The sequence below is a fragment of the Triplophysa dalaica genome, chromosome 24 (assembly GCF_015846415.1).
Source record: "Triplophysa dalaica isolate WHDGS20190420 chromosome 24, ASM1584641v1, whole genome shotgun sequence".
NCBI lineage: Eukaryota > Metazoa > Chordata > Actinopteri > Cypriniformes > Nemacheilidae > Triplophysa > Triplophysa dalaica.
In genome coordinates, this window is record NC_079565.1 from 4,726,654 (window position 1) to 4,754,158 (window position 27,505).

Consider the following 27,505-nt stretch of genomic DNA (forward strand, 5'->3'; position numbering starts at 1 on the left):
CTGGACTTTTGATCAATTAGCCATTGAACAATTCAAAACATTTCTATTAGACTAAAACACGGAATGTGAAAATTGAACTTGATCCAGAATTTAACCCTGTTGAGCCGTCTTAAACCAGGTGGCCAAGATGGCCAGGCTTTTTTGCCATTTATCAGACTTGGTAAAGACCGTCTTGAACCACTGTAACGGGTTACTGGTACTGTAAAACCAGCAATCCACGTAATCCTTCTTTAAGCAAGGTTTTTTAACTATTAAATGGACTGTCTTTCATCCTCACTAAATGATATTAAAATTCATGTACACTGACAGAGATCCAGTGACCAGTCAGTTGAGGTCCACAATGACTGGTTACACCACAAACCAAACTGATATATATTGTTCTATCTTCTTTTCCAGTCCAATCAATACCCACCGAATGTCCACTCCATCAACTTAACTCTGGTCAACGTCAGCAGAGACGATAACAGCTTCATGCTGACCTGCATTGCAGAGAATATTGTTGGCATGACCAATTCCTCTATACAGCTATCAGTTCAATGTAAGTGCCTCTTATTTCTCAAAAACATTAACATCATGCATTGGGTACAGTAGATTTATCAAAAGTGACATTCAGTGGATTTGAAGTGTACAGTATTTTTTCTGAGTGGATAAAATGAAATTTGCATCTCCTCTTATTTCAATGGGTGTTTAAAGTGATAGTTCATCAAAAAAAAATGTCATTCTGTCATTATTTACTCAGCTTCTTGTCGTTTCAAACCTGTATGACTTTCTATCTTTTGCAGAACATATTTTGAAGTTGATGTTAACCGAACATAGACCGCATCCATTCACTTGCATTGGTTTTGTGCCCATACACTAGAAGTGAAAGGGTGCTGGCGCTCTTTGGTTACCAACTTTTTTTTAAAAATACTGTATCTTCTTTTGTGTTCTGCGGACGAGAGAAAGTCATACTTATTTTTGGTGAATTATCCCTTTAAGGATATCACAAAAAACATTACTTCAGAAACTTAGTTGTATTGATGTAGATTGTTTTGCCAAAAGCACAATTAATGCCAAAGCAAGAAGAAGTAGTTAAAGGTAAAGTGATTAAATTAAAAAAATCACCAACTTGAGTTTGTTTACAAATATAGCATTTTGCTGTGTATTCTGATGTCCAAGAACAGTTCTTCCCTTAACAAACCACCAATGTGTAACAAACTATTGTTATATATTGACATTTATGTTATTTATAATGCAATAATTTAAATTAAAGAGTTCAGGTTTAATATGATAGCACCATTTTTATCACATTTTTAAATAAAATATTATACTGTATACACAGTATATTCTATAATGGTATAGAAAACAAGTATTATTTTTGAAGTTTCTTAATTTGTCCAAATTTCTGCTTTGTCAATATTAATTCTTAAAATTTATTAGAAAAAAATTACACTGAAGCAAGCAAAATGAGAAATTGCTTCCCCAAAGGTGACCACCCCCACAAAAAGCCCAGGTTCTGATAAACCAAGTGTTGAATGTCATTTCATGTAACTTATTGATCTATTAAAGAAAAGTTTTTTCTTCATCTGGTCTTTTACACAAAATAAATATTAAATATTGATTTCATATGAAATATTAAAGAGATCTATCAATGTTATGTTTCAGTTTTTGGTAAACGGGAGAGGGGATGTATATTTTCAGACTGTGTGTGTTGGAGTGGGTGATGGGGTCTTTAGAACTCCGAAAATTAGCAAATATGCCGAATTTGGAGATTCGCATTTAGTTTCACATCTAGTTGGTCAGTTATGGTGTCCATGGGTTACACTAAGTATTAGTATAATGATGTATTTCTTTCCTAAGTTGGGTCTCCGTGCACCTATAAGTAAAATGCCATAAAAAACACCTGTTAGTAAAAAATATCTCCCGTTTAAAAATAAAGTATCACAAATTTTGCATAATATTGTTTATTATGTAAATATTCTGATATGTATTCTGCAGTTTCACATGGATTTCATCAAACCCGCTATCAAATAATGTCTTTGCACATACAGCGCGAAAATTTCGAATGCGTTTTTTCGTATTTGGCGCTCGTTTGTACGGTGTCTCTAAATGGTCAAAACCCCCCTCAAAATGCTTGCTACGCATGCGAAAAACCCAGAAAATCGAACCCTGTCAAAAATTTTTATGACGGAAAAAAATATCGGAGGCAGTGTGTCAATGTGTTTGACACAACGCAGGTCGTATTTCTTTTATAATGTGCAGAGATTTCGGATGCAAATTTTGGACTCAATGTGCTCAATGGCCTTTAACCTGAGATTTTCATTCATGAACACAAGTACAAAATCAAAACATGAAAAGGCAAAGGGGTAACATCAGTATATCTAACAGCAGCTGTTTCCACCCACTTGGAATGAAACAAATGGCAATTAAAGACGTCCTCAAACATTGTTTCCATCAGCTAGATACAATTACATTGTAATATGAGGTTGCCCTGTTGTGTCTGTATTTTCATTTCTACTGAACGGTGTTGGCCAACAACAATGTAACATAATTCTTCCCACACTCGATATCTATCGACTGCCGGAGATTTGCTTAGAACTGCAAATTTTGTGGAAATAAGAGTCAGTCTCTCTCGGACCGGTTCTCGCTCGCTCTAAAAGACCATTATTGACATAAGATTTGAAAGCAATTTTTATGTCAGAGCCTGTGTGACTGCGCCAATATGTATTAAATCATGGGTTCTCAACCTTTTTTGACATTAAGGCCCCCCACTATATCCAACAATCTTCAAAGCCCCCCCTCCTGCTCACAAACTCTCAAAATCTCTACCCAATAAAATATTTCAGAGTTTGAGGAAAAGTCCTTTTCAAAACAAAGATTAGGACGTATCTTGGTTTTTAGTTGTTTTTAAATGTATTTCAATGCTCATTTTGTCTCATTTTAAATCTTTGGTTATCCTGAGGCCCCCTTGGAAGTCAGCAGGGGCCCTCTTGTGGGCGATGGCCCCCTGTTGAGTACCACTGTATTAAATCGTCATTTGATTGCATAAAATTCAACCCAAAGCTTTTTCAGCATCTGTATTAATAATGTGCATGCTTTTATTTTTTGTTTCCATCTGTGATTTAAGCTGTGATCTGATCTTTGATGAATGTTAATATTAATATTAACAGCATCGTAATAGCAGTTAGCGTCCGGCATGTAGCGATTGGATACCTTTTTGAAGCGTTTATGGACTGCGGTTGTTTTCCACCCTGGCTCTGTGCCCTCTCTCCATGAAATGTCCGCTCACCCAAACGCTTGATGAGCGGCCAGGCAGTTAGCTTGCGATCTTCCTGTCCAAGAGGCAGGATAGCAGATCAAACAAACATCCGTGCGGTCAACCTGTGCTGTGAAGGCTAAAGCCCTACTCATGCATAAACGCAGTATGACTATCCAAGTCTTGAGGATTTATGGTAGGCGCGAGGACACAATTTAAATGAATAGTTTACCCAGATTTTTCTGTACGCCCCCCAAAAAGAATTCTGGGTAAACAATTTCCATTTAAATAATTTCTTCGCGCCCACCATAAATTTGCGCCCACTTTAAGAATTGTATTGAAAAGTATCTTGCACTTTTACTTCTTTCCGATAGTTCCTCCTGTCATCATAAAGTTCGAGGAACCCGAGAGATGGCACGACACATGTATGATCTTCACCGTCCGCGGGCAACCGTTGCCCACCCTGCGGTGGTTCTACAAGGGTGAGGAGATCAAGCAGAGCGAATACATCCGCCCAGACATGGAGACTTATCAGGACAATCGGGAGGGATGCCTGATGTTTCAAAACCCCACCCACCACAACAATGGCAACTACACATTGGAGGCTAGCAACTTCTTGGGCGTGGCTGTCAAAACTGTATACGCCCACTTCCTGAAGCCACCATTTGAGGGTATGTTAAATAAACTCAATCATACAAAAATTCAACTTTAAACCAAATTACAATCAAACAGTCATTTTCCACGTGTGCAAAAATAGTAAGACTGCCAAGTTCTTGCACACGTTCTAAAAGTGCTTTTCTAAGATTAAAGCTGTTATACCGCATCACAGATTGTATCATGTGTCGAGAAACAGAGCAGACTGAATGTGGGTTAGAGGCTCTGAGTAACAGCAGAGGTGAAAATCCATCAGGTTCATAGATAAATATAGGTACAGCTCTCACACCTAAAGTCCACATCTCTCGGCTGATGCTATAGCAGGTCAAAGTGTGTAAGCATGTTCTGTTGTTGATAGATAAACACAGTGGGATCCAAAAGCATGAAACGATTGAGTAATTGAAGATTTTAAAAATGATCACAGAGAAGAAGGTGTTAAGAAATTATAATAAAAAAAAAACTAATCAAATGTAAGAATTGTGACAGAATTCCTTTTTTTGTGAATTAAATCCCTTGTATAAAAAGGTCAGATTTCCTTGTTTTCATTGAAGCACAAGAGATGCTCTTTGGAACATTCTCAGATCATGCTGGCTTAACATGGATCATGAGGTTTTGCACAAACTTGTGGAGTCCATGCCAGCCCGAGTACATGCTGTCACTAAAAGGGCAAAGCAAATATGAATGCCTATTCAATATGCACTACCGGTCAACAGTTTTAGAATACTAACTCACTCTCTTATTCATATTCATTTTCTCAAATAGCTTCTTGAGGTTTCAGCCAAAGATGCTTTTTAAACAATATTAAAGGAGTTCCCATCTTTTTTTTCATTATTTAGTCAAAGTTATCCATTTCAAAGTCAAATTTTTATTAATCAATATTGTGTACATTTTTTTATTTGCCCAAATGAAGTGTTTGGGTTCAAAATTTTTTAATATCTTATTATGTGTTGATTGTGTGTTATTGTGTTAATTAACAGTTTTTTGTTATTATGGCACGAATCAAAACAAACCAACTGCAGTTTGATTGATATTAATTTGAATGCACAATAAAGAAACGTGATTTTTGAGGAAGTTATCTCATTTTGGAACCAAACTCTTCAAATATATTTCTGTCTATAAGAGTAATTTCAGACATTTAAGCACACACCTTCAGATGAAAACATTTCATTCAAGTGTTCTAAAACGTTTGACCGGTAGTGTCAAATTTGGACTAATTCTTCTATCTCAAAGTCTTGTTTTGAACATAATTGTAACAGAAATGCAGAAATGATCTTGACATATTCATATCTATAATTACATATCCTTTTGTTTTTGTCTTTTTCCTCTCTCCAGACTACCCGGATTATGGTAAATTCCTCTTTTTAATTGTCTTGTGCATGCGTTTTTGTATATTATCCATTAGTTTTGTTTATCATAAAACATACAATTATTTAGAAAGAACTCTTTAGTCTAAACAAACAGCTAAACACAGTCCCTCCCCACCCAAACAATTTTCTCGGCCTAATTTGTTTTTGGCTTGCACCCACGGTGTCGTGCGTGCTGTTATTGGACTTGTTTTGTATTGTAAGCATATAGAGACTGATATCTGTCAGCATCGGACAAATCGGACCTTGGTTCACCAACCTTTTCTAGAGAAACTTAGACAACGAAGATCAAGGTTATTTTAACAGCGCAGGCCTGTTAGCAAAGTTTACCCAGTTGATCTGGTTTTATTACAAAATTAGTTATGATTTGAGCCGCTGACCTTCATGAGATGCTGTTTTACACTGATACCTCCTAATTTCCACGTTTAATAAAATTGACACTTGGGAATTGTACCGATGACAGATTATTTCTGTCTGTGGCGTTCTAAGTGAAGTTAGATGGTTTTGCTGGGGATGAGTGTGCACCGGTGTGCCTGTGTGTGAACACGGCGTATAAATGGATGTCAAGGCCCGCCAGCCAGTCCTGGCTCGATACCTGTTCCCGGCTTAATAGAGAACAGCAAAATGAGAACAGCCTGAGGGTTGTGTTCAATACCACATAAATAACAGCGGCGCAATCTACGATCCGACTCCTAATAGCAATAACCTTGCAAAAAACAAGTCCAATCGAACAGTGTTTGACACATTTAGTGAATTATACCTAATGGTTCTCCTGAAACAGTTGTCCGGTGTGACCGCATGATGCTTTTATCACCTTTAAAAGAGTGCATTGAACAAACCACTCAAGTAATCATCGTTGATAATTATATCGAGAGATGCACAACGTCTGTAAATGAGAATGATGAGAATAAAAGGTCGAGGAAGTATTGAACAAAGTGTACAAAAATGGTACAAAACATCTTTTTTGTTTGTCTTCTAGTGAGTCCGACACCAACCGCTATTCCAACCATGACTCATCGGCCAGAAGATGACACCTTTGGCGTAAGTGTTATTTATTGATCAATTTATTTTGTTGAGAACACATATAAAAGTGTAAAGCAGTTTTGTGTACATGAGCATCTTGTTTTTGGTTCACATGATTGAAAAGACATTCTGTGTCTTCTTCTTTCTCCCGCGTTATCCTTGAACCTCCCGTCACCACTCCCTCATGTCCAGTGCATTTTGTAGCTGTCCAAAAATGTACTTTGGTTTGTTTTGTGGGGGTTTTTGTTGCAATTAACTCGACAGAGATAATATTTTCATTTGAAGGTCTTAATGGAGACTCGGGCACAGGCACAAAGAGAGAGAGAGAGAGAGAGAGAGAAACTCGCCCTCGATTGTTTGGAGGCCCTAATTATTTGCTTCCGATAGCTTTATTTCATCCTCGTGACTGCTTTGATTTATTGTTTATTGTCTTTTTTGTGTTTATCTATGTTGTATTCTTTGTTTTACTTTAAGGATGCGACTTGTGAGTATCATGGCTGTGAGGGCTGTTATCTCTCTCCTAAAACACCTAACTTGAATTATTATCTTTTGCTTTTTTATTCGCCCCTTTCCTTTTTCCGCAATTTATCAAAGATACTGCAGCCGTAGGCAAGTTACGACACCAATTACATAAACCCCTCATGATTACTGCATCAACATCAATACAAATCACATAAACAAGCCGGGACGCGGCGCGTGGCTTCGCTCTAATATTGCAGGTTTTTTTTCCTGGCGAAATACACGCAGGATGAGACAGAAATATTTATTTGCCGTGTTTTATGTTGCTGGTCGTGACATTCCAGTGCTGGAGTTTTCTCGTAAAACCTATTAGAACGCATTTATTGGCAAAGATATATTATGTTATATTGAGGCTTTCATATGTGTGACTGAATTGCCGATTGGTGAGCTGTTTAAAAAGCGTTTGAGGCTCGTGGAATCATGTAAGGACTGTGTTAGGGATGTCATAATGTCGTACCACTGTTACTATGAATATTTCTGTATAGACAATATTCTATATATAGTATTTGTACTGTTCACAAAAGGCAGATTTTCTGCCTGCTTAGAATACCCTGATGAACAATATTAGCCATAATATGCTGTGTACTGCCCACTCATACAGTTCAATCCATTTAAAGGGACAGTAGACACAAAAATGAAAAGGATTTCATCATTTACTCACCTTCGTATCATTCCAAACCTGTATGACTTTCTCTCTTCTGCAGAACACAAAAGAAGATATTTTGAAGTATTTTAGATTTCTAACCAGTCCCTTATTGACTTCCAATTGTTTGGATTACACAACTACTGAGACATTTCTCAAAATGATGTTTAATTAACAAAGTTCGGGAGGAGCCGGAGCATATAACCAGCCAGCTGGTGTGTAATCAGCAATCACAACGTATACACAATCAGCCTAGCGAGCTAGCTAATAAATAGGGAAACCATCTTACCTGCTCGTTCTCCTAAGATTAAGCACCAACTCCTACGTTAGACGCTATGTCCGAGACCCCCGTCATTAACGACGCATCCACAGACCGCAATCCTTCAGCGCCAACGAGCGCGTCCCATTGTTCCAGCTCAGGGTCGGATTCGGTAGCTGATTCCCCGGCTTCATCACGTGGCCGCCAGCTTCGACGTTCCGCACCTCGCAAGGCCAAAATCAGAGGGGACACTCCATCACTTCTGCCAGAGAGACGTCCGCCGCCTTCACCGGCTTCTTCTTACACCTCCACGCACAACACGATCCCCGCCATCCATAAATGGACTGTCCAGGGCCTACGATTGGCTCTATCCAACGCGGACATCGAGTTCCATAGGCGGATGACCAAGGCGGAGCTTTACTGCCTCTACGCTTCTTCCCTGGCCGACACCGCCCCACCAAAGTCAGCTCCGCAAAGGAGCACTGACAAGCCGGGCACGGCTCGTGGTTCCCCCTATTCCCGGCCCGGGCAATCCACCAATGCGGCCCGTCGTGGCCGTCCGCCGGCAACCCGGCACAGCAGGCCCTCCGCGAGCGCAGGTACCGCCACGGATCTCCCGGACGCCTCAAACCGTCCGGTCGAAGTTTTCCAGCAACTAGTCCCTCTCGCAGTAGGCCAGCTCCAACCTCCAGCCAACACCACGCCAGCAGTAAACACTGCGGGCCGCCCAAGAAACGTCGGCTCACCAGCACTCGGAGCTCCAGTGCTATCCCACCCATTCCCTGCCCCTGGCTCTTGGCCCACGGCACCCCCATCGACCACTAGCGCGAGGCTGCCTCAGCTAGCGATGCAGGTGCCGGTCATCAGCCATTTCACCGCCCCCTTAGAAGCCGCCGCTAGCGCGAGCATGGCTCCGCTAGCCGCTCAGGCGGCTGCAATCCCCTCCCTTTTATCTCTCCCGCAGAGCAGATCAGGCTTCACATTGGCCACAGCGACAGCAATGCCAGTGCCAATCAACGCACCAGCGTTGGAACCGCCCCCCGTCCCAGGCAACATCAGGTCACAGATCTTGGCAGGTGCGGACACAGATCTTTATTTACTCCTCTCACCTTTATCACCTCCGTCAAACGAGCGACAGATCACTTACGGCGATCTGTCGCTCACGCTTAAAAATCAGTCACCCAACCACACCCGCACGCTTTCTTTCCCCGAATTCATCGTTGCTTTTTCCCGCTACACTGACGTGATCTGCACTGCGTTCCCTCATAGGAGACGCGAGCTGGGCGATTATCTCGCTATCGTGGCAGAGCTCGCTCTCTCCTATGGGGGCGCGCATTTTTACACGTATCACAGACTCTTCTCCGCCAAATGTGCAATTCGTATAGCTCAGTGGAACCAGTGCCCCTACTGGGGAGCATTGGACACTGAGCTGCATAACAGGGTTTTTCTGGGCGTCCGCAATATTACATGCGCGGTGTGTCGCTCAGTTGCGCATACCACATTAGATTGTCCCCTAGTCACTCCCTCTCTTCCCCCACGCTCAGCTTCGCCTCCCCAGTCTACCTGCTCTGTTCCGCGCCTGCCAACCCGCCCAGTTCACCAAACCCAAGGGCAACCTGGCAATTTGGAGGCTTGTAGGAATTTCAACGCCGGAAGATGCGTCAGGCAGCGTTGTCGCTTCCTGCATGTGTGCTCATTTTGTAGCGGAGCACACGCACGAATCGTGTGCCCATTGTCGCAAACGCAGAATAAAAAACTAAAAAATTACCTTTCGACTCCCGTGAACATTTCTTGTTTGTCTTCAGAATTGTCCTTGCACCCCGACTTTCAATTCACTGACTATCTTCTGACCGGTCTCTCGAACGGTTTCAACCCCGGCGTCGTCAGTCTTCCGTCACACAGCTTAATATGCCCCAACCTCCAGTCTGCGCTCGCCGAACCAGAGTCAGTCGATTTCCTCATTAAAAAGGAGATCGACGCTAATTTCATTATTGGCCCCTTCGACGCTCCCCCTTTTCCTGTATTTCGGATCAGCCCCATTGGCATAGCGACTCGTAAATTCTCTGGAAAAAAGCGCCTCATTTTCGATCTCTCGTCACCACACGGCTCTACCTTCCCTAGCATTAATAGCCTCATTCCGATCGAGGAATTTTCCCTGCACTATCATAACATCGATCAAGCCATCACTTTAATAAAACATGCCGGTCGTGGCGCTTGGCTAGCAAAAGTCGACATCACATCAGCATTTAAAGTCATGCCAATCCACCCAGACTTCTGGCACCTTTTCGGCATTCGATGGCGCAATAAATTTTACTTTTCTGTCCGTCTCACCTTTGGCTGCAGAAGCAGCCCAAAAATTTTCGACATGTTGTCGGAGGCAATTTGCTGGATTCTCTCTAACAATTATGTAATTCCCTACCTTATCCACCTACTGGATGACTTTTTAATCATCTCGTCTCCCGACTCGTTTCCGGCTGCACATCTAGCAAAAGTCCAACAGGTTTTCAAAAATCTCGGCGTTCCCCTCGCCCCAGACAAAACTTCAGGTCCCAGCACGTCCATCGAATTTCTCGGAATTAAATTAGACTCGCTTAAATTCCAGGCTTCTCTGCCGAAAGAGAAAATCGATAGAACGATCTTGATCGCGTCCTCCCTATTATCAAATCCCCGCTGCTCAAAACGCGAGCTTCTGTCTGTTCTCGGCCATCTAAATTTCGCGATGAGAATAATCCCGCAAGGTCGCCCGTTCGTTTCACACCTCCTCTCTCTCGCGTCATCCGCACACGCTTTAGAGGACTCGTTATCCATATCCAGCTCCTGCCTCGACGAGCTGAGCCTATGGATAAAATTCCTCAGACAATGGAACGGCTTGTCATTTTTCTACAGTGACATGGCCTCTTCCCCCGTCGATATTCGCCTATTCACAGACGCCGCCCCTTCCGTCGGTTTCGGAGGCTTTTACCAAGGCCGTTGGTTCGCGTCCACCTGGCCCCCCCAGGTTTTAGAGATCCCTTATGCTTTAGCATCCTCAGCTCTCTTTGAGCTATATCCACTGGTCGTCGCAGCATCCCTATGGGGAAAAGAGTGGTCAGCTTCCAGCATAATCGTGCACTGTGACAACGAGGCAACTGTTCATTGTATTAACAAAGGCCGCTCCCACTCCCCCGCCATAATGCCGTTCCTCAGACGCCTCATCTGGATCTCAGCCTGTGACCAATTCATTCTAACTGCCAAACACATTCCCGGATCAAAAAATCAGATTGCTGACGCCCTTTCTCGTTTTGCCTTCCAGAAGTTCAGGCTGCTGGCACCCGAAGCAGATCCTTTGCCAACACCGGTACCTCCCTATTCGGAGCTGATATTCCAGTTAACCACCCCCTAAAAACCCTCATCGATGCCTCTCTAAACTCCATCATCCAAGCCGTCTCCCTCAGGACCCTCCAATCTTATCTAACTGCATGGAAAAGCTTCAAGTCTTTTCACCTGGCATTCAACATTCCCTTTCCCGATTTTTCTGTCATCACCATCACCTCCTTCATCTCCTTCCTAAACTCTTCAAAAAACCTCCAGGCCAGCTCAATTAAAGGCTACATGAGTGGAGTCCAGTTCTTCCACAAACTCATATTCAATTCTCCTTCCGCAGCCATAGCCAGCTCCCAAACATCTATGCTTATCAAGGGCATTCAACGTACCCAGCCTGCTCGCCAGGATGCAAGGCAACCCATAACCCTGGATATATTGACCAGATGCATTTCCACCCTTCGTAAAGGATACCACTCCAAACACGTCGATCGCACACTCGACACCATGTTTATACTAGCATTCTTTGGATTTCTAAGATGTTCAGAAATTTCCACAACATCCATTTTCAACCCCCTAACCCATCCAACGGTATCCGACCTGTCAGTAGTCGATTCAGAGACTATGTCATTTTCCATTAAACAGAGCAAGACGGACCAAACCAGGAGAGGACATTTCATTTACATATTCAATCTCCACTCACCAATTCAACCTTATCAGACCCTCCTAGCCTACCTCCACTTCAGGAAATCCCAGACCACAACCACATCGGATCCTCTATTCGTCGACGAGTCTAACCGCCCAGCTACACGCTTTTGGTTCCAAAAGCACCTCAAAGCTGTCCTGCTCCTATCCGGTATCCCTGCAGACCACTTTTCCGGCCACTCCTTCCGCATAGGCGCAGCAACCACAGCAGCCCAAAAAGGCCTCTCGAACTCTCAAATCCAAGCACTAGGGCGCTGGACATCGGAAGCTTTTAAGAGCTACATCAGGTCCGATCGCTCTATCATCAGGGAAGCTCATCGAACCCTCATTTCCAAGATCATCTAGAGAATTCATACTTCACACGCATGAGTTCGAACATCCTCCATGCCAGCCGAAATCTCACTTACAGGAGATCTCACCGCCGATTCAGCCGGCTCAGGGGCCAGTGCTCAAGTCTCAGGCTCTGCAGCAGCAGTTTTAACAGCAGGAGTCAACATCGCAGCAGCGACTACCCTGGCAGAGACCAACACTACGTTTCAAGCAAAGAAGCCAGCGTTGCCACAGCAACAGCCTCAGCCAAGGCCAGCTTTCCCATTTCAAGCATGGAGCCAAGTGCGGCAACTAAGAATCATCCACAGAAGCCTATGCTTCCGTCACAAGGGCTGAAGCCAGCGTCGCAGCAGTGACCACCTCCACAGAGGTCAGTAGTTCCATCACAGTGCCAAAGCCAGCGTCGCAGCAGCGATCGCCTCCGCAGAGGCCTGTGCTTCCATCTAAGGCACAGAAGCCAGCATCACCGCAGTGACCGCCTCCGCAGAGGCCAGAGCTTCCATCTAATGCGCAGAAGCCAGCGTCGCCGCTGCGATCGCCTCCGCAGAGGCCAGTGCTTCCATCTAATGCGCAGAAGCCAGCGTCGCCGCAGCGATCGCCTCCGCAGAGGCCAGAGCTTCCATCCAATGCGCAGAAGCCAGCGTCGCCGCTGCGATCGCCTCCGCAGAGGCCAGTGCTTCCATCTAATGCGCAGAAGCCAGCGTCGCCGCAGCGATCGCCTCCGCAGAGGCCAGAGCTTCCATCCAATGCCCAGAAGCCAGCGTCGCCGCTGCGATCGCCTCCGCAGAGGCCAGTGCTTCCATCTAATGCGCAGAAGCCAGCGTCGCCGCAGCGATCGCCTCCGCAGAGGCCAGAGCTTCCATCCAATGTGCAGAAGCCAGCGTCGCCGCTGCGATCGCCTCCGCAGAGGCCAGTGCTTCCATCTTATGTGCAGAAGCCAGCGTCGCCGCAGCGATCGCCTCCGCAGAGGCCAGTGCTTCCATCTAATGCGCAGAAGCCAGCGTCGCCACAGCGATCGCCTCCGCAGAGGCCAGTGCTTCCATCTTATGTGCAGAAGCCAGCGTCGCCACAGCGATCGCCTCCGCAGAGGCCAGTGCTTCCATTTTAAGTGCAGAAGCCAGCGTCGCCGCAGCGATCGCCTCCGCAGAGGCCAGTGCTTCCATCTTATGTGCAGAAGCCAGCGTCGCCGCAGCGATCGCCTCCGCAGAGGCCAGTGCTTCCATCGAAGACGTCAAAGCCATCGTCACCACAGCGATCGTCCCTCAGAGGCCAGAGCTTCCATCTGAGGCATCGAAGCCGGCGTCGCCGCAGCATTCGCCTCCGCAGAGGCCAGTGCTTCTGCCTCGCCTTCGGCCATCTACAACTTTCCACGAAGCAAGCATCACAGCAGCAATCACCACAGCAGGAGCCTCCATCAGGCGCTCTGCTACAGCCGGCCCCCGCCTTCAGTTGCCTCTTTCCAGTATCAGTCTTAACAACAGGGGCACGAAGCAATGAAGCAGCGTTCATTTGGATAGTTCCCGAAAACCCTAATATTACAATCTCTCCAAGCACTACTGCCAGCACCTCCTAGATTCATAGTTCTCATCACTGCATTGGGCACCCACCTTCTTTTATCTTCTCAGTCTGAACCATCCTCGGGGGAACCCCTACCCCTTTCTCGTCCCATAACGAACAACATCTCCCAAGGAGCCCTCATCCTCTCGTCTCTACCTTAACACAGGCCACGCCTCCGCAGCGCTTGGCATCATGTTGGGGGGTATACGTACTCCGGCGGCTGTCCCACTTTCTCGCTTTATGGGGGTGTGCTCTGGGCTCAGACCGGTTCCGAGCTCGGCGCACTCACCCGTACTAAGGTAGAGTGTTTCGGGCTCGGATAGATCTGGCGAGCTCGGAGCCTGCTTCCCGGACAGCACGCCAAATACGCATAACCAAGCTTTATCATTATCCCTATCTATATCACTGTTATCTGTGTAGGTGAACTCGTGAAATGATGTTTAATTAACAAAGTTCGGGAGGAGCCGGAGCATATAACCAGCCAGCTGGTGTGTAATCAGCAATCACAACGTATACACAATCAGCCTAGCGAGCTAGCTAATAAATAGGGAAACCATCTTACCTGCTCGTTCTCCTAAGATTAAGCACCCCTCCCCCACCCCGGCTCCTCTGCCAAGCTCATTATCCTGCAGGAACCCGGGGGGTGTGCTCTGGGCTCAGACCGGTTCCGAGCTCGGCGCACTCACCCGTACTAAGGTAGAGTGTTTCGGGCTCGGATAGATCTGGCGAGCTCGGAGCCTGCTTCCCGGACAGCACGCCAAATACGCATAACCAAGCTTTATCATTATCCCTATCTATATCACTGTTATCTGTGTAGGTGAACTCGTGAAGTAGCTATTTTAGTCATATACAGGTTGTGAATGAAACTAAGTCAATAAATGATGAGAGGATTTTTATTTTTGAGTGGACTATACCTTTAAATTTGATGAAACATCACTGTTGAGGCATTTTTAGAGATCCAAGTCTGAATGTTTTGCTTCTACATTCAAACTGTTTCCCACCTCATGTTTCTCTAGGTGTCGATTGCAGTTGGCCTGGCGGGCTTCGCCTGTGTTCTCCTTGTCGTCATGTTTGTGCTAATCAACAAATATGGCAGACGCTCAAAGTTTGGCATGAAAGGTAAGCTAATGTAAACTTTTCAGCGGGAAACTCGACACATCACATTTATTAGTAATAGTATTTATTAACTTTTTTTTATGTTTTTTATTACACAGCAAAACAGATTTTTTTCTTTTTACAGCAACTTTCAAATCAGATTATTGGTTTCATTTGTATACCACTTACTTTTGTACTAGAGGTCTGTGTTATTTGACATTTAAATGGTTTTGGGTTTTGATTGTTTTTCAAAGTGTCTGATAAGCTACAAGCTAAAGTTGAAATATTGAATTTGCTGGCTCTTAAAGGGGCAGTTTCCCAAAACATTCTGGCATGATTTTTTCACTCAGATCTGTATACATTACTTTGTTCTGATGAACGCACAGAAAGATATTTGGAAGAATGCATTTAACCAAACAGTTCTTGGCCACCTCTGACTACCATAATATGAAAAATGACAATCGTAGTCAAAAGTGCCTCAGAACTCTTTGCTTAACTACATTTTTCAAGATATCTTCTTATGTGTCCAACGGAGCAAAGACATTTATAAAGAATTTGTTCTACTACTGTAGTCAATGGTGGCCAACAAGCAAGGGTTGTTACAGGTATTTCTCCAAATATCTTTCATCTTTAATTTTTGGGGGAATTGTTCCTTTAAACGTGTTCTGGATAGAACATTAACCTTTATTTTTTGCCATTTACATTTGTTTACACTTATTTATACATTGATTCAAGGTGAACAGTATGTATCGAACCCACAACCTTTTCCGTTGGACCAGGAACACTAGTTTATGGTTTTTAATTGGGCGTAATGTTTGCCTTTTGAGCGTGGTGGACTTTCAGTCACGCATTTGATGTCTAAATAGGATTCATATGCTGTGTTGGACGGAGTTCCAAAGCCTATGCATTGCTGGCAAACAGTTAGCTGATTTCTTGGGCGTTGCCGTGGAAACATGCTGAGATGGAGGATGCTCTGCTCAGTTATGCCTTCCTGATCTTTAGATGTATTTGGCAGGGTTTATTTCATTGTTGTCTTCTCTCCTCCTAAGATCCACCAAAGCCTAGCTGGTTTGGCTACCCAAAATGCATTTTGGCCGCTTTCTGCAGAACCCTTTCAAAGCACACACACACACGGAATTGGCTCGAAAAGCAGAAAACCCCCCTTGACACAACAGCCATTATGAAGACGAGTCAAGCAGACCTCATATAATTGCTTCGTGATGAACATTACATATGACACATTGGCTGGTGTGGAACCATGCAACACCAATTACACTACAACCAACACAAATGCTCGTGCATCAAAAGGATAATTAATGCGATGCTTTCCGTCCCTGGAGCCGCTTGCCATATTATTTTTGTTTCGTTCTACATCAACTGGAATCTAATCAGTAGCTCGCTCTGGTGGTAACAGTGTCAGATTACCCACAAGCCCCCACTGCGCAGCAGCCAGAGCTCTAAACGAATGCGTGCCATGTTGGCTGATTGTGTCCTGCCTTGGCACCGCGCCACGTTCATTGACTTTCTCCGTTTCGCTTTGGTTCCCACGGGGACGTTTCCTCTATTTTTCCATCTCCGTCTTTTTTTTTCTCTCTTGTTTTACAACCGCTACCCTGCTGCCAACCCCCCACCCTCTTCCGCTTGCTACCCTCTGCTCCCGTTGACAGAAACCGAGCGCTCTCCATCCTCGTTGTAACAAACCTAGTTAATACAAGATAAAGCCAGTAATGTAAACGAATATAGATTTGAGAAAGATAGGCCGTTCCACCCGATCTTCTGCATGCAACTGATCAAACGACAACAAAGTATGAACAAAAGAGCAAAGGTTTCTTCAATTGAACTGTAAAACGTCACATTTGCGATACGTACATTGCGTCGAATGCTGGTATAGTGTCAAATTGTATTTCTTGCCGTCTTGCCTCTATGACCTCAAGACCACAACCTTCTAGGCATGAAATGTCCCCTATTCAGCGATTTATTATTCCTTTGTTTGAAATCCAACAGTAGCCTTTTATGTGCGACCGTCTCGTCTGAGAGCCGTGAAAAAGCTGTTTGTGCTCCAGCATTGAGACTTTACATTATTCTCCTGGTCCTCGTCCAGTGCAATGAATGAGAGTTGTTCATATGAACTGAGGCGTAAATAAACGTAATCTACTCCCGTAGTGAGAAAAAGAGATTTAGTCCAGGGAAAGCGCAAAATCCTTCAAGAACGTGAGTGTCGTAGTGCTTGTAGATGAAACTGTTCAGGCAGAATCCGCGTTTGTCTCGGGTATGAGATCCCGAAAGGAGTTTTTTTTGGTGGCGCATCACTTGTGAGATTCCTATCTGGAGAGATCTTGGCTTCGTGATCCATCTTTCTTAATCCGCAAATGCTAGCGAAACCGGGGTTTGTTGGCTTTCGCCAGCTGGACCTGCAGGATATCCAAAGCTCCTGTCCTGATTCTTATTCCAGCCCGCATCGTACGCCCGAGTTTAACTTTCTCCGAGGGCCTGCAGTGAGAACCCATTATTACCATCTTAAATCTGACAGCAGGGCTCTCACCAATGGAAAAAAGCTTTTTTCTTTCTTAGAAGTTCTGAGACAGAGTATGTGTGTGGGGGAGATTTGCAGTGCCTGTGTGTCAGAGTATGAATTTATTTTTCTGGTTCAATAAAAGACGGCTGTAGTTCCTGTCGCCCACCCTTTATTTATAAGGACGAGGAGTCCAAAAGATTCGACTCAAAGCGAATTGCTCATTAAAGATGATCCGAGGAACATCAATAGCACATTCCCTTGATTTACTTCTATTTAATTGATTTTTACGCTTTTTGTAGCTGTTTGGTGTTTTTTCTCGTTGCCATTCAATTTTCTATGGCTTCCTCATAAACCAGTTGATAAAAGTGTGTTTGAAATGGATGACACTGTGCCATCAAAAGTTTTAAACCTGTATAAGACTCTTTCTTCTGTGGAAGATATTTTGAGAAATGTCTTAAGTGGGCCATAAAATGGAAATCAATGTGGGAAAGTTTGGTTTAGTTAACAACGTTTTAAAAAATATCTTCAAGATAGTAGACTAATAAAAAGTTATTGAGATAATCGACCTCAAAACCAGTTCGAGTTTTTTTTACCTTGATTTTCTAGGAGGGAGCCTATAGTTCAGTCCTTTGGGAGAACTCTTGAGCACTAATGAAAAATAGGACACCATTCACTAGACCTCAAAGGTTGTTTCTGGTTTCTTCATCTCTGTTGCTCTAGTGGAGATGTTGTGTGGTCACAGAACCCTGATTAAAACTTCTGCCACTGCGTCATGTTGTTCAACTGATTTATAAGCTCACTGTGTCCATGGCGAAGAAGCTGGACATTGTTATTTCTCTCCTGCAAGTGTCTTGGTCTTGATTTATTTCAGCGTTCAGGTATAACAGGCTATAATTATTGTCCTTTTTGAGAAGCGTAATGAAGAGCAGATGAGGAATAAGGACCCGTGTGTGACCTCATTCGTTCTCATTGACAGGGATTGTAATCGGTGATCGATTGTAGATGCCTGAATTGCTGTGGATACCGTCACACAAACGCCTCAACACACGCACACAAACACACACACACACATACACACAAACAGTATAGCAATGCTTTCCTCGGTTCTCCGGCCTTGCTGCTTCACAAAGTGATCTGATTGTGACCTCACCAGGTGGAGTGTGCTGAGTTTGCTCTGCTGTGAAATCTGCTATATAAAGCATATTTTGCTTCCGCTTTTGGAGCTGTGAATGACCCATTTTACTGTACTGTCAAACAAATGTCTTCCTTTCTCTTCGCTTCCCTTCCTTCCTTTCTTTCTCCATTTTTCATTATTTTCTATTTTTCTTTATCTCTCTCTTCTCCCTCTTTTTTGTTTCTTTCTTCCAATTTTTCTTTATTTTCTTTCTTTTTCTATCCTCACTTCCTTCTTCCCTCCCTCCCTCCCTCCCTCTCTCTCTCTCTCTCTCTCTCTCTGTCTATCTCCCTTTTTTCCTTCCTTCCTTTCTTACTTTCTCTCCCTTTCTTATTTTTTCCTTCCTTCTTTCTTTCTTTCTTTCTTTCTTTCTTTTTTCTTCCTTCCTTCCTTCCTTCCTTCCTCCCTCCCTCCCCCTCTCTCTCTCTCTCTCTCTCTGTCTCTCCCTTTTTTCCTTCCTTCCTTCATTCCTTTCTTACTTTCTCTCTCTCTGTCCCTTTCCTCTTCTCTTCCTTCCTTCCTTCCTTCTTTTCTTCTTTCTTTCTTTCTTTCTTTCTTTCTTTCTTCCTTCCTTCCTTCCTTCCTTCCTCTCTCTCTCTCTCTCTCTCTCCGTTTCTTCCTTCCTTCCTTCCTTTCTCACTCTCTCTCTCTCTCTGTTTTTCTTTCTTCCTTCCTTCTTTCTTCTTTCTTCCTTCTTCCTTCCTTTCTCTCTCTCTCTCTCTCTCTCTCTCTCTCTCTCTCTTTCCTTCCTTCCTTCCTTCCTTTCTTTCTCTCTCTCTCTCTCTCTCTCTTTCCTTCCTTTTTCCTTCCTTTCTTCCTTCCTTCCTTTCTTTCTCTCTCTCTCTGTTTTCTTCCTTTCTTTCTTCCTTCCTTCCTTCTTTCTTTCTTTCTTTCTTTCTTTCATGCTTTCTTTCTTTCTGTCTTTCTTGCTAGGTTTCTTTTTCTCTCTCCTTCCCTCCCTACACATTAGAAAACCAAAAAGTATAAAAATAATACAACAGAAATATAAGAATCTATAAAATTATAAAAATAAGTGCACTAACAAGAAGCTCAATTAAGTTCTTTTCACTCACAGTCTTTACCTATCACTCCTCCCTTCCTTCTGTCCTGTGTATTTTGCAAGAACATACTGTATGAAATCCACATGATTTATTTTCTTAAACTGTAGACCACAAGACACATCTGTTTGTTATTATTATTGTTGGGCTTGCAACCACATTCATATTTGAAGAGCGTCTATGTTTTTATCTGATGTAATGACTCCAACTGGCCGTGCTATTTCAGAGTTCAGCACCCTTCCCTTTAGGCAACTCAGAGATTCATCTGGTGATATAACATCTGAAGAAGAACCAGGGAAAAATAGAGGCTTTTAAAACAAAAGGAACAGCACAACTGAACAAATGATTCTATTAAGCGGCCTCTGCTTGTCGTCCTTCAACAATGGATTCCCTGCCAAAAGGGCAAATGGAATGAAATTCCTTTTTTCTCCTCTTAGCACAGGCTTTGTATCTAAATAAAATCTCATTTTTTGCCCGGGACGCATTAGGTGTGGCTTTGCTTTGAACCAGAACACCATAATAATATTACAGCATCGAGTAATTGTATCGAAAAGAAATACTGTATGTGGAGTACTGATGTGATCTTTGTAAATAGATTCAGATTTAGTTTGCGCTTTGAAACTTTTTGTAAGACCTTAGAATTAAAGTTAAAATGTTATGACGCAAAAGGAAAAACAAATGTACGTAAATAATGATTTGACACTGGCTATGCAGTTTCCTTTCGTGTAGAAGGTCACATTGGAATTTGCCCTCTCATGCTGAAATTTCACAAATAATAATAATAATTTATTACATTTATATAGCACTTTTCTGGGTAATCAAAGCGCTTAACATCGATGGGGACGATCTATTCAACCACAACCAATGTGCAGGGTCCACCTTGATGATGCTACGTTAGCCATATTGCGCCAGAACACCCACAACACCACCTTATTGGTGGAGAGGAGACAGAGTTAAGAATTTGGTTACACCCCTACTCTTATTCGTAGGTCATCCTGGGATTTTTAATGACCATAGAGACCATTTCCATTTCGCCAATGACCATTTCGCCATTTGTGCTAGCTGGAGAGCTAATATTAAATGAAATAACTTTGTTATGCCGTTTTTTGTCTCTGTTGTTGCTATGCGGCAGTGCTTCACATCTGGGTGCATTGAAATTAGCTTTAATACGTGCATTATTTAACTCCATATGATATTTCCAAACATTACTACATTGATATATTTTATTAAAACACAACTTTTAATCCATCCGCAGCTCCGGACATTTTCGCGGCGACTGATTCTCGCTCTCTCCACAGTTGATGGCCTCAGCCACACTGTCATTTGTCACTGTCCATTTTTCCGCGGCGTCTGCCTGTACCTCCCCTGACCCCCGCCGCATGAGAGCAGGCACCTGCGCTCCAGGAACCAGGCTCCGCGTGTCAACTTGCAAACGGGAGCTGCCAGAGCGGAGGCGGGGCCTGACAGGCGCCGTATTAAACTCTGACATTCACACCGAGACTCTTTCCCGTTCTTTCGCTGACTAACTAACCGCTTCCAGGCCCGAGCTCCTCCACCTTGTCTACTTCTGTCGACTTCAGGTTTCCCCTCGCTGCCACTTTCAGTTCACCTCACTTGCACCCGTGCAGTCTCTCCCCATTCCCCACGTCCAACTTCCAGCACATCTGTCGCATGGGTCTTTTCTTCGTGCGCTATTGCCTGTGTAGAGCCGAAGGGCGTTTAGTACACCCAAGTGAATGGAGATGCATCACTCATGACTGGCTCTTAGCCCAAACCGTAGCGTTGGAGTCCTGCACAATTGAAATCAATCCCATAAGTATGTTTTGAAGTTGTCTTTATAAGTTAGTCTTTTAAGGATGTAAGTTTCTCTGGGCCAGGATTTCAAAGAACCTAGCTCAAGAAGATAACCAAGATTGATATTATGTGTACGTAAAGGCATTAAAATGGCTTTGTCAGTTTCTTAAAGGGATATTTCACTCAAAAACAAAGAGTCCGTCACGTTTATTAATCTTCATTTTATTCAAAAACTGAATATGACTCACAAAAAACATAAAAGAAGATATTTTGAAAAATGTCTCAGAGGTTTTGTGTTCATGCAATGGAAGTCAATGGGGGCCAGTGTAGTTTGGTTACCAACATTTTTCAAAATATCTTCTTTTGTGTTCTGCAGAAATTTAGATTTAGATTGACATGAGGGTGAGTCGATGAAAGGATTTGATTGGCATTTTTGTCATTAAAATTTAAGCGTAAAAGATCAAAAGAATGCCAAAATAGAAAGGGTTGGATGGATATATAGATGGATAGATGAGAAATACTGCATTCAGATATTTTTTTCTCAGTTGTATGTACTGTATCTCCATGCGGAGGGTGCACTTGGAGAACATGGCACTCTTTTCCATCGCCCGCAGGTCTGTTTCCCATCTGCCATCGTTTCTTCCCTCTAAAACAAAATAGGAGGCCCTCAAAGCCTTTTATTTATTTACTGTGTAGCAGTTAAAGATAGATGAGAACAATCTGGCTCTCTTCCACTGTCACCGTGCTAGAAATAGAACAAAGTGATGAAGGGGCAGAGCCTTCATAATCGCCGCAGTATCAAACACAGGACCCCAATGAAAAGAAGGCCGACCAAAGAGACTGCTGGGACACTTCGGGCAAGATACTCAATCTGAGCGTCTGCCAGCGATGTACTGGGACCATATTGGCACGACATACGCGAGGCTCGACTGCTTGTTACAACTCCATACACCAAAAGAAATACTTGTGAACTTCGATAGACCGGGGGATGTACTGTGAGGAATTGAATGACGGGGTGAGTCGGCAATTAGACGTAACTTAAGTCGTATAACTGAAAGGTTAAATGACTGAAACTAACAGGAATTAACATTCATTTACAATTCTCCCTATTCGTCTAGTAGACAGTTGAACTCTTTAAAGAGTTGCATTGATTTGAATTCCAAATGAATTAAGCACGCATCAAAGAGAAAGAGTTATGTTTCGAAAAGGCATGACTGAAGGCGTGCTCGAGATTTGTGGTACATTGCCAGGGTTCCAACGGCCACGCGTTTCACATGAATATATGGGGCAGAAAAACAGTTCTGCTGGCTTCCCCAAGGAAAGCGTTTTTCGGCAAACGTTCATTAGCATTTTAATTGGATGCTTAAAGATATACATAATTATGAGTTCCCTCGCAGTAAAGTGAATGTTTAAGTACTGTCTCGTAGGTTAAACAGATGTATACCCGCTTGTACTCCGGCGATCTGTGCTCACTGATGCTACATGTAAAGGTGGAGCTGAGTCAGGAGGAGGTATTTGGGACAGATGAGGGATCTTGGACATTCAGCAGTTCTTGTGCTAAAACTTAGCGGGTCGAGCCGTTGAATTGCTTTTGTCATAATGTGTGGTAAGAGATTTCCCTCCTGCTTTTATGTTGATGAGAATCTATCAGGATTTTACTCGCTGTGTTTACTAGAGTATTTATATTTGAGAATAGAAAGTGTTACCCACAATCGATAAATAGAGCTGCAACTGTAACACGAGAGCCATGAATCTTCTCGACACAACGATGACACACAAAAAAGTCGCTCGGTTGACTTCTGGTCCCACGCTGAAGAGGAACGAGTGTAAGATAGCTTTGAAGTGACAGTCCCAGGCCGGGGAGATTTCTTCTCATGTGGAGAGCTCTGATGGCAAGCTTTGTTCAACCACAGCTTCAGAAAGCTTCACTCGTGAAGGCCTAGAAGAATCCACAAGCTTTCAAGCCAGGAGATTAATTGCTGAGCGAGTCTGGATTTATGTCAGAGGGGCGGAGCTTTCCTCATAAGGAAGTTCAATGGCTTCTTTGATGGCGTGTCAGTTCTCCGAAGACCGCTCGGTTTCCTGATTCACAGCCATCCAGTGGGGCACATGGCGAATTGAGAAGAGATGTGTGATGAAGCTATACTCTATATTCAAGTTGATGCTAATGCTATTTTATTGCATGCGTAATGAAAGGGTTTGAAGGTTTTGTTTACGGTTATTTATGATATCCAGGAGGCAAAACAAATGCTACTTTTTCAGACTTGCTTCAGGCAAAAACTACGGAATTAGCCTGCAGCGTTGAAATGTGAGTTTAACTTGAGATATGTCACAATTTACAGTCATACAGTTTCCTAAACTCTAAATGTTGAAAGTGGAAAACAACATGAATCCGGCAATAATTGGCGAATGCAAACATATCAAATTCGCTAGTAACACAAGATGGTTGGCGTGCTTTATGGACGCCAGAGTCGGCAGAGTAATTTCCAGACAAATAACAATGAATGGGAAAAGGTGGGTTTTCGGCCAGCAAATATGGGTGTTCTTTTAGTTAAAGAATAGGAAAGTGATATATAAGCCATATGACAGATTCCCTTTACATTGTTGATCACTTTGTTAAGTCAAAACAACTCTATAGTGTCACACGACTGGAAATTAGTCTGCCGACTTTGGCATCGCAAAAGTTCACAGGCACCATCTTGTAAACTAGCTGTACTTTACAAAGGAAAATGTTATTTAACAGAATCTTGCTGTTTCATTTTTAAAATAATTTCTACATATTTTCGAAATGTAGAAAATAACCTGTGTGTTATAAAGAAATTGTGTGTCAGTTATCCTATAGTTAGAACTTCATAACAGCAGATTTGAACAGAACCCATCGCCCATCAGAGCTCTCGGTTATCATTAGGCTATTTCATCCGCAGTGTTCTTATCAGCTTGCATAGATGCCCGTAGGTCAGTTCTCCAGTGACGGGTGAGCTCGCTAGACCGCTGTTCTCATTGGATGGGGCCTCTGGATGGCTCTCTCCCCGGGGCCCCACACAAATGAGAACTCCGGCTTCTTAATGTTTCATGAGGGGCTCTTTCAATTTTTAAATAGCGGGGAATAATTGTTGTGTAATCACAAGCCATTTTCCTTAATTATTCATTTGTGAAGATCAGGAGAGGCGCAGGAAGGCGAGAAAAGGATGGAGGGCGTGAAAAAGGAAAGCAGTTTCATTTTGATGGATAAGGATAAATGAATCCACCGAGAGCCACTTCCTTTGGTCCACCCTCAGTTCACCGCTCTGCCTTTAATGGCGGCCCGCCAGCCAGGGGACATTAACTCTTATTTTGCTGCATTTTTAAACCCGGCCAAGAATTATGGACTTTTCCGTTATTGGATTTCCCATTAAAGGCCGACTCTGCAGGTTGTCAATGAACGAGGATACATTCCTAGTCTTTACGGGACACTAAGCTATCTCTGGGGTAGAAGTACTGACTCCGGTAGAGTGTGCCTGATGTTTACTAATTGGGTCTTAAACTGATGTTGGGTTCTGTTTCTGTAAGTAGAATAGAGCAAAGGGCTTTTTTGACACTTTAATAGGCATCTCACAATGTGGGTCTAAAAACTGTGAAGAGGCTGGGTTTCAACCCGTGGTTGGGTAAGGTATGAACAATCCCAACCGTTGGTTTTAAATGAACCTACCCTGTAAAAAATCTAAAGCTTTTTGTATAATTTATGAAATTAAGCTACTGTAATTGGTTCAATTGGTTAATTATTCCGATAAAAACACGTGTTAATACATTATATGGGTACATTATATTTTACAGTGTAGAAAACAACCTAGCATTTTGGGTTAAACCCAACGGTTGGGTTTGGCCATTTTTTCACTAACCATGCTATTTTACTGTGTAATTTCTTGTGGTGTTGACCCTCTTGGCATGCACATCACCTGTTTTCTTACAATCTACCTGTAATATTTCCAGAGATGATTATTTTCCTTATCTTTCTGTGAATTTTAACTGTGCATCTTTATATCGTTTTTATATCGTTTTAATAAACATTAAGTATATTGTAGATCTTAATTTAAAAGTGTCTCCTCACATTCACAGTCAATACCCAGAAGATGACTAATGATGGAATATAGACTATTATGTTGGCAACGTTAGCTGGTGCTGGAACCGATTCCCAGTCATGGCGTTGGCCCATCCTAGCGCTTCTCAATGCAAGCAGTTCTGTCCCAAGCTAGAACTGCGTGTGAAAACACCTGGGTCCGCTTTCTCTCTCTTTCCGTCTCACTAATGGGTATCCCGGCACACATTTGAAGCCTCTCGTCAGCAATTAGACACCTGTGTAGTTGTGCACAGGCATGCAAAGAATGTGCACAATTTGCAGACGTACCATTTAGCTTGTTCAACACAGCATCCTTTGCAGGGGACGTTTCACCAATACGGAACAGATCGCACATGTTTGGTCCATTGGGTATTACAGTAGGTCAGCTTGCCTTGAATGTCCTTCCTAATTTGTACATGCTAACTTCAAACACAACGTCTTGAATACGGCTGCCAGAATCACACCTGATCTCATACGCTACAACAGGAACGGTAACAGATTAATCTTGTTGCAGTTAATTGAAATGCTTTGCATTTTAGATGTGGAATTTGAGACGTCCTAAGTGCTTCTTCACGGCCCACCGGCGGACCGCGGTGTAGCGGTTTCTTCTCGCTCTGTTGTGCGACCATTAAATGTGTAATGCTGTGGTGACAAAGTGGATAATACCTTAACTAAAAGCAGTTTAATTTAAAATCTCAGGAATGGAGTTTTTCACTTTTGGGCTTTGTTGCTTTTATTAGATTGTGTTGCTGTTCGACTTGTCATTTGGCAAGCTAGTAAACACATTGACTATTCTGTTATTTTAAAGATTCTGTTAGGCTGACATTAAAGGCAATAATCTACCACTCAGATTGTTTTAGCAACCTCATAACACCCTGGCAACAATCAAAAACAACCTAGCTATTTTTGTTCAGACAGTCGTGTGTGCACTTATATAGAAAGTGTCTTTTTTCCAGAAATGTACATTTTGGCAGGCGTACGCGGTGGACACATTATCGGTCATGGAGTTGACCTTGATCGCCACTGATCGTTTTTTATATTAACAAAAACGGGAGAAAATGTATTCGCATTTAATGACAGTGTTGCCTTCTGGGTGCTTGCTGTCTGCCATATGTTTAGAGCTCATCCAATGAGTCCCTAGAAATCACAGCGATCATTGTGCTTAGAGATGACCTAACTTTTCTACTTCTAAATGTTTTTCTGAACTCAACATCCATATATGTTTGATATATGCAAGTTTGAATTCGTCCGACGGTAATTCTGTCAGTTTTCTCTGTTCAGATGTTACCGTAGGTGATAGGGCTACGGGCATCTCTCTCCAGGTGACAGAAATTTGCCGCGCATCAGTTTTCAAGAGTGGCAGGTAGAATTATGTGTGTGAAAGATTCTCGTATTGATCCTGGAACAGACACAGGTCACTAGTCATCTTCGACGGCGACGAACAATATCTGTCCGCCTGTCTTCACTGAATGAGTTAGGGACCTCGGGCATATGGACCGCAGCAATGAAAAGGTAGAAGACAACTTTGGATTGGTGATGTTTAGCCACATACACAGTTTGGCAGATGGGTTCCTTCAAAGAGAGAAGCTATTAGTTTAACTCATTTCCTCATAACGTGATAGAAGTTGTTGGTTTTTTATCTTGCTCCTTTATAGTAGCTGAACCACTATTGTTTACAAAGTGATTGTTTTGTATTTCGCCTTTAACGGAACTAGCTTAATATCTCTAAACAAATGTGTTCAAATTAGCTTAGCTTGTTCCTTAGCTAAGTTTATTTTTGAATACACTGCCCGAGACGCAAAACAACATTTACCGAGTTAGTCACCTCAAGTTTTGCGAGGCAGATCGATAACTTTCAAATAGCCTTGTTCATACTCTTAGTCTTATAAAATCTAGGCGAAATGATTCCCCACTTCATCTCCCTGGGCTATTTACCTACTTACTGAGGGAATACGTCTTGTCTAATTCCTGTCTTAACTCTCCAGTGATATCAGAACCAGCAGACGGGCAAAACAAGCCCATCATTCTTTCAGGCAATCACATCCTATAAATAAATGGGCGGCAATTAGAATGAGGAATGTGTGTGTGCACAGCGTTCCCCGCTTCCCTCTGAGACCCCTGTCACTTTGTGGTCTACTTTCAACGTCATGGTTCTTTAAAGCCGCGCTCTTGGCTGTGAAACCT

At 43.1% G+C, this 27,505-nt stretch overlaps 1 protein-coding gene across 2 annotated transcripts in view; it reads left to right on the forward strand.

Annotated features, from left to right (window-relative positions):
• ntrk3a (neurotrophic tyrosine kinase, receptor, type 3a) overlaps window positions 1–27,505 on the forward strand; it is a 159,689-nt gene that overhangs the window by 73,904 nt on the left and 58,280 nt on the right. For both annotated transcript variants that reach the window (XM_056740254.1, XM_056740255.1), the window contains exons 7-11: window positions 397–538; window positions 3,610–3,906; window positions 5,222–5,236; window positions 6,233–6,294; window positions 14,606–14,708. In XM_056740254.1, coding sequence (XP_056596232.1) covers window positions 397–538; window positions 3,610–3,906; window positions 5,222–5,236; window positions 6,233–6,294; window positions 14,606–14,708 — 619 coding nt within the window. The remainder of the gene's footprint in view (window positions 1–396; window positions 539–3,609; window positions 3,907–5,221; window positions 5,237–6,232; window positions 6,295–14,605; window positions 14,709–27,505) is intronic.